This window comes from Hippocampus bargibanti, linkage group LG04 (genome assembly GCF_051943395.1).
Source record: "Hippocampus bargibanti isolate YZ-2025 linkage group LG04, ASM5194339v1, whole genome shotgun sequence".
Lineage (NCBI taxonomy): Eukaryota > Metazoa > Chordata > Actinopteri > Syngnathiformes > Syngnathidae > Hippocampus > Hippocampus bargibanti.
Genome location: NC_142737.1, coordinates 26,664,840 through 26,677,357, shown reverse-complemented (window position 1 = coordinate 26,677,357; position 12,518 = coordinate 26,664,840). Strand labels below are relative to the sequence as shown.

At 39.9% G+C, this 12,518-nt stretch overlaps 1 protein-coding gene across 7 annotated transcripts in view; it reads right to left on the bottom strand.

Annotated features, from left to right (window-relative positions):
- Positions 1–12,518, bottom strand: part of slc4a5a (solute carrier family 4 member 5a) — a 54,098-nt gene that overhangs the window by 39,796 nt on the left and 1,784 nt on the right. For 3 of the 7 annotated variants that reach the window (XM_088994941.1, XM_088994937.1, XM_088994938.1), the window contains exons 2-3: positions 2,602–2,660; positions 1,330–1,539 (exon numbers count right to left, since the gene is read on the bottom strand). In XM_088994941.1, the coding sequence (XP_088851067.1) occupies positions 1,330–1,539; positions 2,602–2,659 (268 nt within the window). In that variant the 5' untranslated portion in view covers position 2,660. Of the gene's footprint in view, positions 1–1,329; positions 1,543–2,601; positions 2,669–12,518 lie in introns of those variants that run through there. The other 4 variants (XM_088994940.1, XM_088994936.1, XM_088994939.1 and 1 more) reach the window with 2 other exon arrangements.

The following is a 12,518-nucleotide window of genomic DNA, read 5'->3' as shown; positions in this document are numbered from 1 at the left end:
ATCGGTTTGTCGCTCTGAAGTCTGAGATCATTAAATCCTTTACCCTTAACCCAATTCAGTTTTGTGGCAAATGCAGTTAACATTATGCTGCACCACAATGCAAGGATCCCGTTTTTGGATTTCAGCTCTGCGTTCAACACCATCATCCTGGAACTTCTCACCCCCAAACTTTTGCCAGTGGATCTTCAGCTTCCTGATGGGACGGAAACAGCAGTTGAGACTGTAAAAAACAACATCATCAACAGGTGGTGATAGCGGTGGGAGTGGGGGAAATGGGCCAGTCGTTACTCAGGAATGTAGGAACAATCAGTGGGGGCACAGGGAGTGGTCCTCTGCTCCCTCCAACCTGAGAGTAGGGACCTATCATAGCTGTGTCCGGCGCCGCCATGGCTGGACATTAGGGATATATAAATAGGGCCGATACGACCAGTCAGACTTTAGTTCGCTGACGAAGCCTCTTGGATAGGAGGCGAAACGTCCGAAACCTTCAAATTTGTACAGATGACGGCTGAAGAAACCTTTTCATCGATGGACCACTCCTGTACGACAGAGAGCTTACACAGACGAAACATCATCAACACTTATCACTAGCATTGTATCCCTGCAGGGATCAGTCTTCTCTTCACTGCTATTCCCCCTCGGCACGAACGATTGCACCCTTACACAAGCAGCCGTCAAACTCATACATTTCACAGACGACACCACAATCATCAACTCATCAAAGACAATGACCAATCTGCCTCGGCCTCCTTCAGTCTCATTGGTTTGAGCAAAACTGAGGTACTTAGAGAGCTGTCCTCAATGTCTGCTTTTGTTCCTTTAGGGAGTGAGACCCCTTAGTGTGCCACTGGACCACAACTTGCCTCTTGTAGTAACCATCCGACTACATTTCTCAAACCGAATGATATTCTGATGTAACTGCTGTAGATCCTGATGGTGTGGATCAGGGAGTCTATGTCCCTTTTGCTCTAAACATACAGCTTTCTGTCATAAATGCAGAGGAGGTTACTGATCACCGTTCAATTTCAGAGGCAGTATAGCCTGTCTTGGCCATTACTTGGCTTAGGGGGTTCTGTCCAATGCAGATAACACACACACACACACACACGCACACACACACACACACACACACACACACACACACACACACACACACACACACACACACACGCACGCACACGCACACACACATACACGCACGCACGCACGCACACACACACACACACACGCACGCACACACATAACCACACACACGCACATACACACATACACACATGCACACACGCACACACGCACACTGGCTGATTGTAGTGCTAGTCTCTAACTTACTTGTGCGGTTTATGTCTTGGAGACTCGGGTCTTGTGAATCCATGAGTCCTTCTTCCATGTCTATGTCTCTATACTGGTCAGGGTCGTGTAGTCTGTGGTGGCTGTAGCGTCTGTCTCTGTCCGTGTTGCTGTCATGACTCGAACGCCTTCGCCTGCGCTTACGCCGATAACCTCGAGGAACCGGTACACCAATGTAGATGGACTGATGATCTGCTGGCAAAGTTGATACAAAGACATGCTAAATATATGCCACATCTGAAACAGTACTTGAAACAATTAGCCATCAGCCTCTTATAATATGTAGCATACTAACCGGAAAGGAAATACTGTAGTCAGTCGTTTTACACCTCCTTTGGGGTTGAGGCAAATTTTTATTACATTGGCCTCTAATTCCACCAATAATATTGATGAGTGATCATTCATTGTTGAATTTCCCCTTCGGGCGTTCCAATGAAAACGATAATTTGAAGCAACAATAAAACAAATGTATTGGACTGTGGTTTGATTTACATATCGTTCCAAATAATAACGCCCCACAAATGCAATACTGAATATAATCTACCAGAGGTGTTCAACTCAGGTTCTCCAGGTTGCATGTTTTCAAAGTTTCTCTCTTTCAACACATCTGATTGGAACGTTCAGCTCATCAGCAAGCTCTGCAACCTTGATAATGGCCCTATTCATTTGAAACAGATGGTGGTGGAGGAGAGAGAGTGGCCCTCAATGTCCAAATTCAGACACCTCCTTAGCCCTATGAAAATATATATAACCATAAGCCAGTATGAAATATATTTCCTGGAAATTCATTTTTATTTTTAAAACTGCAACATCAGTTTTTAAAAGATTTATTTAATAAAACGAAAATGTCAATCAAACACTTAATGAACCTATTTAAACAGAGGCTTGGCTCAAGTCTTGAAATGATGTTAAAAAACACTTTTAGAAATCAGTATCAACTATCACCTGCAATCATCACTATGTCTTTAACAGAAGAAAATATTTTCATCCAGTTTATAACAAGTCCCATTTCAATATGACTGTTCGTGATATATATTGGCTTAAAAACGGAATCTCATGATAGCACAGTCAATGTTGACACGCCAGATGAGATTTTTCACTCCACTTTTTACTCAGTGGAGCCTTTTCTCAAGTGTTAACCCACTGAAAGAATTACACATCAGTTTAGCTGTTCATCTGAAATTTCCAACTGCAAACATTCTTCAGAAACACAACCTGTTTATTCTCAGCGGGATCGAAAACTATTCCACTCACCTTCTTGCTCCTCATAACGTAGGTGTGAGACACCCATCCCTCTTTCTCCGTGCTCCATCCTAGTCATGACAGCAAATGTTAATAGAGTTATGAATTACACTTTTATAAAAGTATGTTTTATTTTTTATTTTATATGTGTGGTGATTATGGAAACATTTAACATCTTGGCTTTTTTTTTTTTTTTTGCAAAAGTTCGATGGACTGTATTTTCCTATGAAAATGTAACTACAAAATCTCTACAGTTGTTTTTCTGGTGTGCAACAAAACATAAAAATATGGAGACTGCAAAGTTTGATGAAAGTGGAGGTCAAGTTAGAGACAGTGACAGTCGCATTTTGTAGCAAATAATCCTAATTTTGTCATATTTTGTATATTTTTTATTTATTTTTAGTTGTCTTAATGCTCCAGTTTTTGGGGAATACAGTATATAGTTGCATTTTGTTTTTTTTTTTTTTGCAAACAAGAGTAATAGCAGTTGTGGATCTTGTCCACTGACCTGCATGTTGACTTATGTAGGAAATCAATGGAAAAATAATTAAAAGCCAGGCTAAGTCAATGGAAATTTGCATGATTGAAACTAATGCGAGGGTAACTTGGTGTTGCTGAACATCTGCCCAGAAGAAGGAAGGTCAGTGTGTGTCACTGTAGCTATTAAAGTTTACTCTATGCCCAACACTTTTTGATTAAAACATAAATAAATCCTCCACTTTTGAACACTTCCACAACCGATATTAAAACACAAACAGTAAATTCTCGTTATATCGATATCGGTTATATTGATAGTACAGCTTATTACGATACTATTTTCATTTCCCGGCAAATAGTCTTTTATGTATAATTAGTTCCGGTGAGTACGATACCTGGTTATTACGATAATCCGGTTACTACGGTGCCCTTGTTATCTCCCGCCAGCCAATTTGGTCTGCTCATATCGATACAAAAGCAGTTTAAGCTGAATCGATATTTGCATCAGGATTTCATACAGTACCACCATTAGTGAAATCTGTAACGTAACACCGTTGGTCACGTGACCAGCTTTCGTGTCTTGCACTGTGTAGCAGAGCTGCAATAGTATCTGAAACATAATGTAGTCTTGTTATACAGTATACAGTTGTTCAACACCAATTTCAACCATGGGGAAACGTAAGAATTGTGACAGTGGAACGAAGTACAAGGCAATAGTGGCTGTGGAGGAGAATCATAGAAGCAAATTCTCCATTGCGAAAGAGTTCGATGTGCCGCAGAATACTTGATCAACGTAAGTAATGTAAAGGTTGCAGTTTTTGTTTTCCATACATGTATTTAATTGTGTTGTATTCAGATATCTTTATCGCTCGCAATAATCACTGTTTTTCATACAGAATGTACATACTGGCGTTCGTGGTTTCTCTCGTGTGTATAGAACAATGTCGAGTGCTACTCAGTCACTATTGCAAGAGTGCGTTATGAAAATAATAAATGATGTTTTTATTGAATGCGTAAGTTTATTTTTCACTTCACTACAGTACAAAAGCATGCTTGATACACAATCCATGAACTCAAGGAGAAAATTACATGCCATATCAAAGATCCCCCATTTATTGCCCACTTTTAATGCAGTTTGGCGCAGGATCGGATATCTCGATAGTCCGGTTATATCGATATTTTTTCAGACTCCTGAGAATATCGATATAATGAGACTTTACTGTATATCAAAATTAATGAAAAACTAAACAAAATGAAGTATACGTGAACTATCTTACAACAAATAAAAACTAACATACATGCTCTCAAATGCATTTCAACAAACTGAATGTAAATCAATAATTTCAAAAAGTGACAAAAATAACTATAATGAAAAATCCCACATGACTGCAACATTGAATAGCACCCTGCCAGCACCAGGTGCTAACTAATGGTGACTATTAATTGGTGAATCCTAATATACACTTACACACGTACACACGAACGCACGCACGCGCACACACACACACGCACGCACACGCACACACACACCCACAGAAAACCAAGCAATACCACTATAGCAATCTATCATAATCATTCTTTTCCAAGTACGTACTGTATATCATGGGTTGCTGAAATGTGTATCCCTTCTCTTTCGCTTAGGCGATATTTTGATTTAAAATGTTTCACTGTACAAATGGAATTGTAATTTTAGTGTGGTTTGTATAATTTTAATTTGTATTTTAAAGACTGAGCAGGCCCACAAACTGCAAATTAGCTCATGATGTCTGTACCTTGTCTGATCTCTGCAGATATCCCCAGCAGATGTTCACTGTTCTATCCCCTTCTTCGATCTGGCACATTTAAGTCAAGACCCACTTGGGTTTCCAAATAGTGTCTGCCACAAAGCTGAGATATCTCTCAACAATATCATCTGGATGTGGTCTCATTGTGTGCCACATTTTTTGTGATCATAATCGTGAAGACTATCCTATTCCTCTTACCATTCTGTACTAAAGAAAAAAAAATCAAAGTAAAGGAATACACCAATTTCCAGCAAACCAGTCTATAAATCAATGTTTTCTAATCTTTGTTTAGCCGAAGCAAATATTTTACATTGGGGGAAAAAAAAATCTCACAACCAACAAAACAATTCTTAAAAAGTGGATAGGTCTACCAAGGTTAATTGTATACCTTTTGACATTTAGTGAAAGGGCATTTGGTTATTCTGTCTTCGACGATACATGGTTGGCATAGACAAATTATCAAAAGAAATCATTGTTGTCCCAGTAATTGACACTAGTTAATTTCCCGCGGCACATCGGATGATCTTTCAGGGTAGACTGGTTGGTAATCACAGCTGTAAATCACATTTATTATAATGGGTGAATATTGTGGGCTCATTTGATTTTGTGTTGGGTTGTAAGTGTCTCAGGAAGGGTCTCAACATTTTAATTATTGATGATATTGTTTTCTTTGCCTTGATTTTATCCTTTGTGTCTGCAAGGTGATTTAAGTTATATAGTTAACTCCTTGCAGCGTCTGCCTTCATTTCCCTCCCACAATTCTTGAATAGCATCCCACATATGAAATCTGTAGCCATCTTTAAAAAAAGGTACCGTTTTTTTCTGGTGTATAAGGCGCACCGGAGTATAAGGCGGACCTGAATATACAGTACAACCACTAATGAATGATTTATCCATATACAGTATAAGGCGCCCTCGACTCTAAGGTGCACCTTCAATGAATGAAAAAAAAAATCCATCCAAATATATTATAGACAATTACAAATATTTTCCAAATATGAGGCACACCACGTTATAAGGTGCTACAGTAGAGGCTGAGGTTATGCACTACTTCTACAGGGGCAAATGGAGTCGGCGGCTGCTGACAGTAGTTGCGAGATCTGTTGTGGCTCAATATCACACATGTGTATAAGGCGCAGGGCCATCTTTTGAAGAGAGTTTTTGCGTGTGTCTTATACACCGGAAATTATGGTACACTGTTCAGTAGGTCATTATTGCTGAAAGGTTTCTCCTTTAGCTTTTGTTGTCGTTGTTTTGACTTCAAGATGGCGCCGCGAGAGTGGCTGCCTTTACAGCAGGTCCTGTATTTTGTTTTTATACTTCTTCCTTTCCTCTCCTCTTTCTTTCATCACTTTGCTGATGTGAAATGTACATTGCTCCACTCTGAGACGAAGGACAAAGGCTAATCCAATCCATTCCAATCCAATTGAATTTCTGTGCCTTTACTTATCAGAAAATCTGACAATGTCAGTGATAGGGCAATTCGCTATACGAACACATTTTAAACATCTTTTTATTTCTTTATACTCCCTTTTATTTTCTCGGTCCTCCATTTATTTGCTGAATGACGTCACATCCTGCTGTCTTTTACAAAAGCTCTCACAAAACAGCTCGGCCGCGAGCTCCTTCACCGTCTGCGAGAGCCGCCGTGCGCCAGTATGTGCAAGTCAATTCCATTATGTGCCGCACCAAAGATTAAATAATCTTTTTGTTCCTACTCTTCATTCCTGCTTCATTTTTCTATTGTTAAACGATCCTAACAGTCAGATTGATATGTTTGCTCCTATAGGCGAAGGGTGGCTGCGCATTCATTTGGAACCGATGTTTCCTTTAAATTGCACGCATGAGCACAGTTTTTGCACGCTGTCAGCGCACACGATGACCGTGGTTTGCACCATGAACACACTTCACATTTCAACACCCATTCCCCCCTAATTTGAAAACAAAAAGGCTACCACACCATTCCAACTTCCCTTGCAGGTTCTGTAACGTGACTGTGGATGCACAATCAATTATTCTACTCTAGTTTACTTTGAAGCATACATTGATACAGTCGCACTCAATACTAACCAGAGGATCATGATGACAGAGAGTACTCCTTTCGTGAAATCCTAACATACGCAAATAAACGAGGCTCTTTTCCAAGTTTAACAGGACAGGTGAATAAAAGATCTTTTGTTTTATTAAAAATGTTTTCAATAATTTATGAGAGGGTAATGTGCGATCATATTTCTACAGATTGTATTTAGACATAATTCATTATGCTTCAAATGACCTTAGTTTAGAAATAAAAAAGAACCAACTAGGGCTGATTCTATTCACGTTGCAATTCCCTACTCAATGATATGCTAATAATATGCTCTATTTTGACATATACAGTAGGTGACTTTTTTTCATTCTTTATTATGACATACCTATATCATCTTGATATGATCTCAGGTTTTGTCCAGGTATGATAACCGTGGACCTAGTAATGCTCATGAAGTTTGTGTGAATGTTCAAATAGAGAATATTGTTGGGAAGGATGTCATGATTTTTTTTAACGTTAGCTACTTCTTGAGCCATCCAATTGGTAATCAATGTAATTTATGGGCCATTGTAGCCGTTGCATTAAAAAAAGTATGTATAGTCATATATATATATATATATATATATATATATATATATATATATATATATATATATATATATATACAGTAAAGTCTTGTTATATCGATATTCTCGGGAGTCTGAAAAAATATTGATATAACCGGACTATCGATATGTCCAATCCTGCGGGCATGTAATTTTCTCCTTGAGTTCATAGAAATAGTATCGTAATAAGCAGTACTATCGATATAACGAGACTTTACTGTATATAATATACATCGATGGATGGATGGATAGATATGGATAGATGGCTGGATGAATGAATGGATGGATAGATGGATAGATATTAATATAGATATATCAATACGTCAATATATAGTTCTAAAATATAAAATGCATGAAAATAGTGAATTAGCATCATGTCTTAATGAGCCGTTCCTCTTAACAAAAGTTGCCATTCCGGTTATCTTTCAGAATGTAATGTGTGATTATTCAACTTAAAACCATTATCCCAGTGACTTATCACAAAACTCTTCCCATTGGGGACATCCCAGAAAGATATGATGTGAGCAGCCTGGTGCAGTGTGAAGCCAAATGGAGCTGCAGTTGGGAGTGTTTGCAATGGTGGCTTGGTAATTAGTGCTGTCACATCGGTGTCCTTCACACCCAGTAGGCAGCAGGGATCAATGGGATCACTCTGTCATAACTGAACACAAGCTGCACTCAAACTCACATGCACATGGAGTGGTGCGTTTTTGTGGTAGGCTGCTTGTACATATACACAATGTATGCTGAAATCCTCTCCAACTGCTCAATGATGTCGCCGCTCAGAGTATACTCTCTCACTTTCTATTTGAAGATGATCCACAAATACGCAAGATTCTCCATTAGGTATATGTCCCAAGAAATGCTTGGCCAGTTTATCATTTTTCTCCTTTCTTTCTGAATGTAAGCAGTGGTCTTTTTGGAGATGGATTCGGGTTCATTATCACAATGTACTTCAGTACATGTTTCCCTCAGTGAACAGTTGCTACCCAGTGCGGGCAACATTCATGCAGGAGCATCAGACAACAATCATCAATCTTATTTTGAAATTGAATTGTGTTTTTGCTAATTATGTTGAAAGGCTAGGTAGACTGTTTGCGCGTCAACATCACTGTTAAGATGTCGTGGGTTTGATTCTGGCTCCGGTGTCGGTGTGCGGGTACTCTGGTTTCCTCCCACATTCCAAAATCATGCATAGTAGGTTGATTGAACACACCAAATGTGTGACTGTGGATGGTGGTTTGTCTCTGTGTGCACCGCAATGAGCTGGCAATAGGTTCAGGATGTTCCCGGGTCTACTGTTTGAAGACGGGTGGGATAGGCTCCAGCACCCCCCTGCTACCCTTCTCAGCATATAGCGGATTGGAAAATCGATGGACGGATGTTGAAAGGTGATCATTATAAATGTGTCGATGTGACATGATGTCAAATTAAAATAAACAAACAAATAAATAATTAAATACCTCTTGATTTCTATAGCTTTTTCACAGGAGTTACAGATGGGCATGGCAAATTGGTCTTTAAACTAATTGAGTATTTATTTATATTCATAAAAATGACACATTACCTCTAAAACATACCTGTATTTTCATGTTTTGGCAAGAAACTGAAGACAATGATCACAAACAACAGAAAAATGAAATGGCAGTTATTTTCGGTGTACAGCTAAGTGCATTAGATTTGAGAAATGGACGCATCACAGGACCTCCTTTCGTGAAAACACCAGCTCACAACCACAGTGAAGAGACAATTTATGGAGGTTAAATTTCTCGACAAAGTGGCAACACAAAAAAAAGAGTAATTTCAGACAGAGGACAATAGAAGGGAAAAATCTGTGTGACAAAATAACAAAAACTGGGAAGCAAAAAATGAGGTGCATGAAAACAATGCTAAATACAATAAACTGCATGTATGTTCCATTTTTGTTCTGTCCTCACAGCTTTATATTGATTGACATTCATTTAATTTAAATTACTGAATGAACATATTTCCTGATGAAAGACATAAGAAAAAAGTGAGGTGAAACATTGCAGTATGTGTCAAGTTGCCACGCACACATTCCTTTGCCGACTCAGGCTGTTGCCGTGTGCATTTACACAAGAGATGTTGCTGTTTGTCCTTCTGCTCCCTCAAAATGTGGTTTAATATAATATGTACTGCAATATGTTTAACAGTCTGTCTAATATGTGTGTAACATACGGGTATTCAGTTGCTTTTACGACAATAAAAGCGACTGAATGTGCACGCTGAAGACCAGAAAATAGCTAGCAGCTGCTAGCTTGTGGCAGTGTTGTCCTCCATTGGTGCAATGCGTTGAAGAAACTCGTAGACAAACATATAACAGTGGGTGAAGTCACGGTTGGCTTTGGATGTGCAGAATAGAGCGTGCCCCGTTGTGTGAGGGTGATCATGAGAAAAATAAGTCAATATTTATTCAAGCTGCATTCCACCATTGTTTTCATGACATCGGTTGTTAAAGCGCTATATGAATCAAAATGACAAAACCTGTACATAAGTGCACCAAAATAGAGAGGCGTTGACCAACCATGTGCAAGTGCCTCCTCCCCAACCTCTCTCTTATTGCAGGTGCCTCTCTTGAAAGGCATATTTTTATATTTGTGGCCCATTTACATTGTGGCAGACATTGTCTTACTACACACCATGCAGAACGCTCCATTACGTGGTGCCTGCTCCTCGCCACAACAAATGGGTTTGTCGACACTTAGCTTCGCCCAGCTAAGTGCAATGTGAAAAGGACTTAATGGACTGAAATATTCCGTTGCCTGGATCCCGCAGGGCCTCACTACTAAAGAAGGCACATGTACAGACTCACCATAAGTTTGCTAGTGAATATGTACAATATTTTAACACTATTTGACACTTGCGGCTTTTCATGCGACACGGTTTATTTATGTATTTTTTACTGATGAGCTTCCAGCCGCCAATAGATTTACCCACTGTCTCGTATCATGTGAGCAATGCAATTACCGGACAAATGAAACTGTCCAAGTCTAGCCTCATACTGAATATTCATTAGCCACTTAGCGTGAGAATGCACGTGCGTGAGGGCAGGGCTGGCTGCCGGAAATACGAAGGTTTATTTGCGTAGTGGCGCACAGCTGCTTAGGGTACAATTGTTAGCAATAAGAATAATCTTGAGTTTAGTTTAATGAGGGGAGGGAACAAGTGCCATAAATACAGCCATATATCCGATGCAAGGCAACCCTCATCTCTCTAGTGTGCGTTTGGTGACCCTTTTCCACCAGCACTGGTACTGGAAGACAGCAAATCCAGCCCTGGAGCAACATTCTCTTACAGAGTAAAATTGTTAAAAGTCGACCTTTGTGAGGAGCAGCGGATCAGAATTTGGAGACATGAATGGATGAATGTGCGGCACTCGGCAGGTTTGGTTGCTCACACAACAGGTTGTCTATTTGCACAAACATCTATTCATTACCACACACACGGTTCTTCATTTTCACAGTATGGCACCATGGTGAAGATTGTTTTTTTTCCTGCCTCTCTCCCGACTCTCCGCTGCGTGTCTCAATTACCAGCTTCTCTCTGAGCCCTTGGTATTTCTCTAGTTTCTCGTGTTTGTTTTTTCTGATGTTTCTGTCACTCGGGACCGCCACATCACCTACAACGGCTTTGCTCTGCCCTTTATCTATGACCATGATAAAAGGTTGGTTCCCCATTACCATCTTGTCAGTTTGTATCTGGAAGTCCCACAGGATCTTTGCTCGGTCATTTTCTCCCACCTCTGGAGCCAAATTTTTATATATAGAGTAAAGTCTTGTTATATCGATATCGGTTATATCGATAGTCCCGGTTATATCGATATTTGTTCAGACTCCCGAGAATATCCATATAACGAGACTTTACTGTATATATATATATATATATATATATATATATATATATATATATATATATATATATCGTGGTCATAGATAAAGGGGAAAGGAAAGCCGTTGTCGTGGATGTAGCGGTCCCGAGTGATGGAAACATCAGAAAGAAGGAACATGAGAAAATCGAGAAATACCAAGGGCTCAGAGAGGAGCTGGAGAGAGCCTGGAAGGTAAAGGTGACAGTCGTGCCTGTGGTGGTTGGAGCACTCGGGGCAGTGACCCCCAAACTCGACGAGTGGTTGCAACAGATCCCGGGAACAACATCGGATATCTCGGTCCAGAAAAGCGCAGTGCTGGGAACAGCACGGATACTGCGCAGAACCCTCAAGCTTCCTGGCCTCTGGTAGAGGACCCGAGCTGAAATGGGGACAGACACCACCCATGGTGGGTGAGACGAGGATTTTTTTTTTTTTTTTATATATATATATATATATATATATATATATATATATATATATATATATATACATCAGTGTCTGAAAACTCATGACAAAAAGTTAGCGGACACCCGGGCAGACAACTCTGAAAAGTTGCCTGCCCGGTCATAAAGTTGTCTGCCCCATTTTTCACAACTTGAAACACAATAAGACGACTAATCGCAAAAAAAAAAAAACAATGTTGCGAAGTACAAATGATTTTTTTTAATTCAGGATGTACCTACCACAAATTCTCCCTTGCTTAATTTATGGCAAATATCCTTCGCTGAAGATTTTGCTCCAGTAGTCTTTTGTCGTCATGGTGCACAATGAAATGTTTGCGTTGCGTTGTTGCTAAAAGCCACTAAGCGCCTTTCATAACTCTCAAGTACACTTTACAGTCACGGTATAATGTACGTTTATCTTTTGTAGTGTCATAAATGTTGTTAGCTTCTTTTGAAGCGTTCTTCTGGGGTTGAGGTTCTGTCAATCTACTTTGGAAAATGACATTCAAATGCACGACCTTATAACGCTCGGAAAAGTCCGAAGCACAAACCAGACTTCTGCTTGGCTGCCGTTCCGAGAATGCAAATTTCCAAAGCAACGATCGTTTGGTAATTTGCATACACGGAACGGCAGCCAAGCAGAAGCCCGTTTCGTGCTTCGGACTATACCAGGCGTCTGCAACCCGCGGCTCCGGAGCCGCA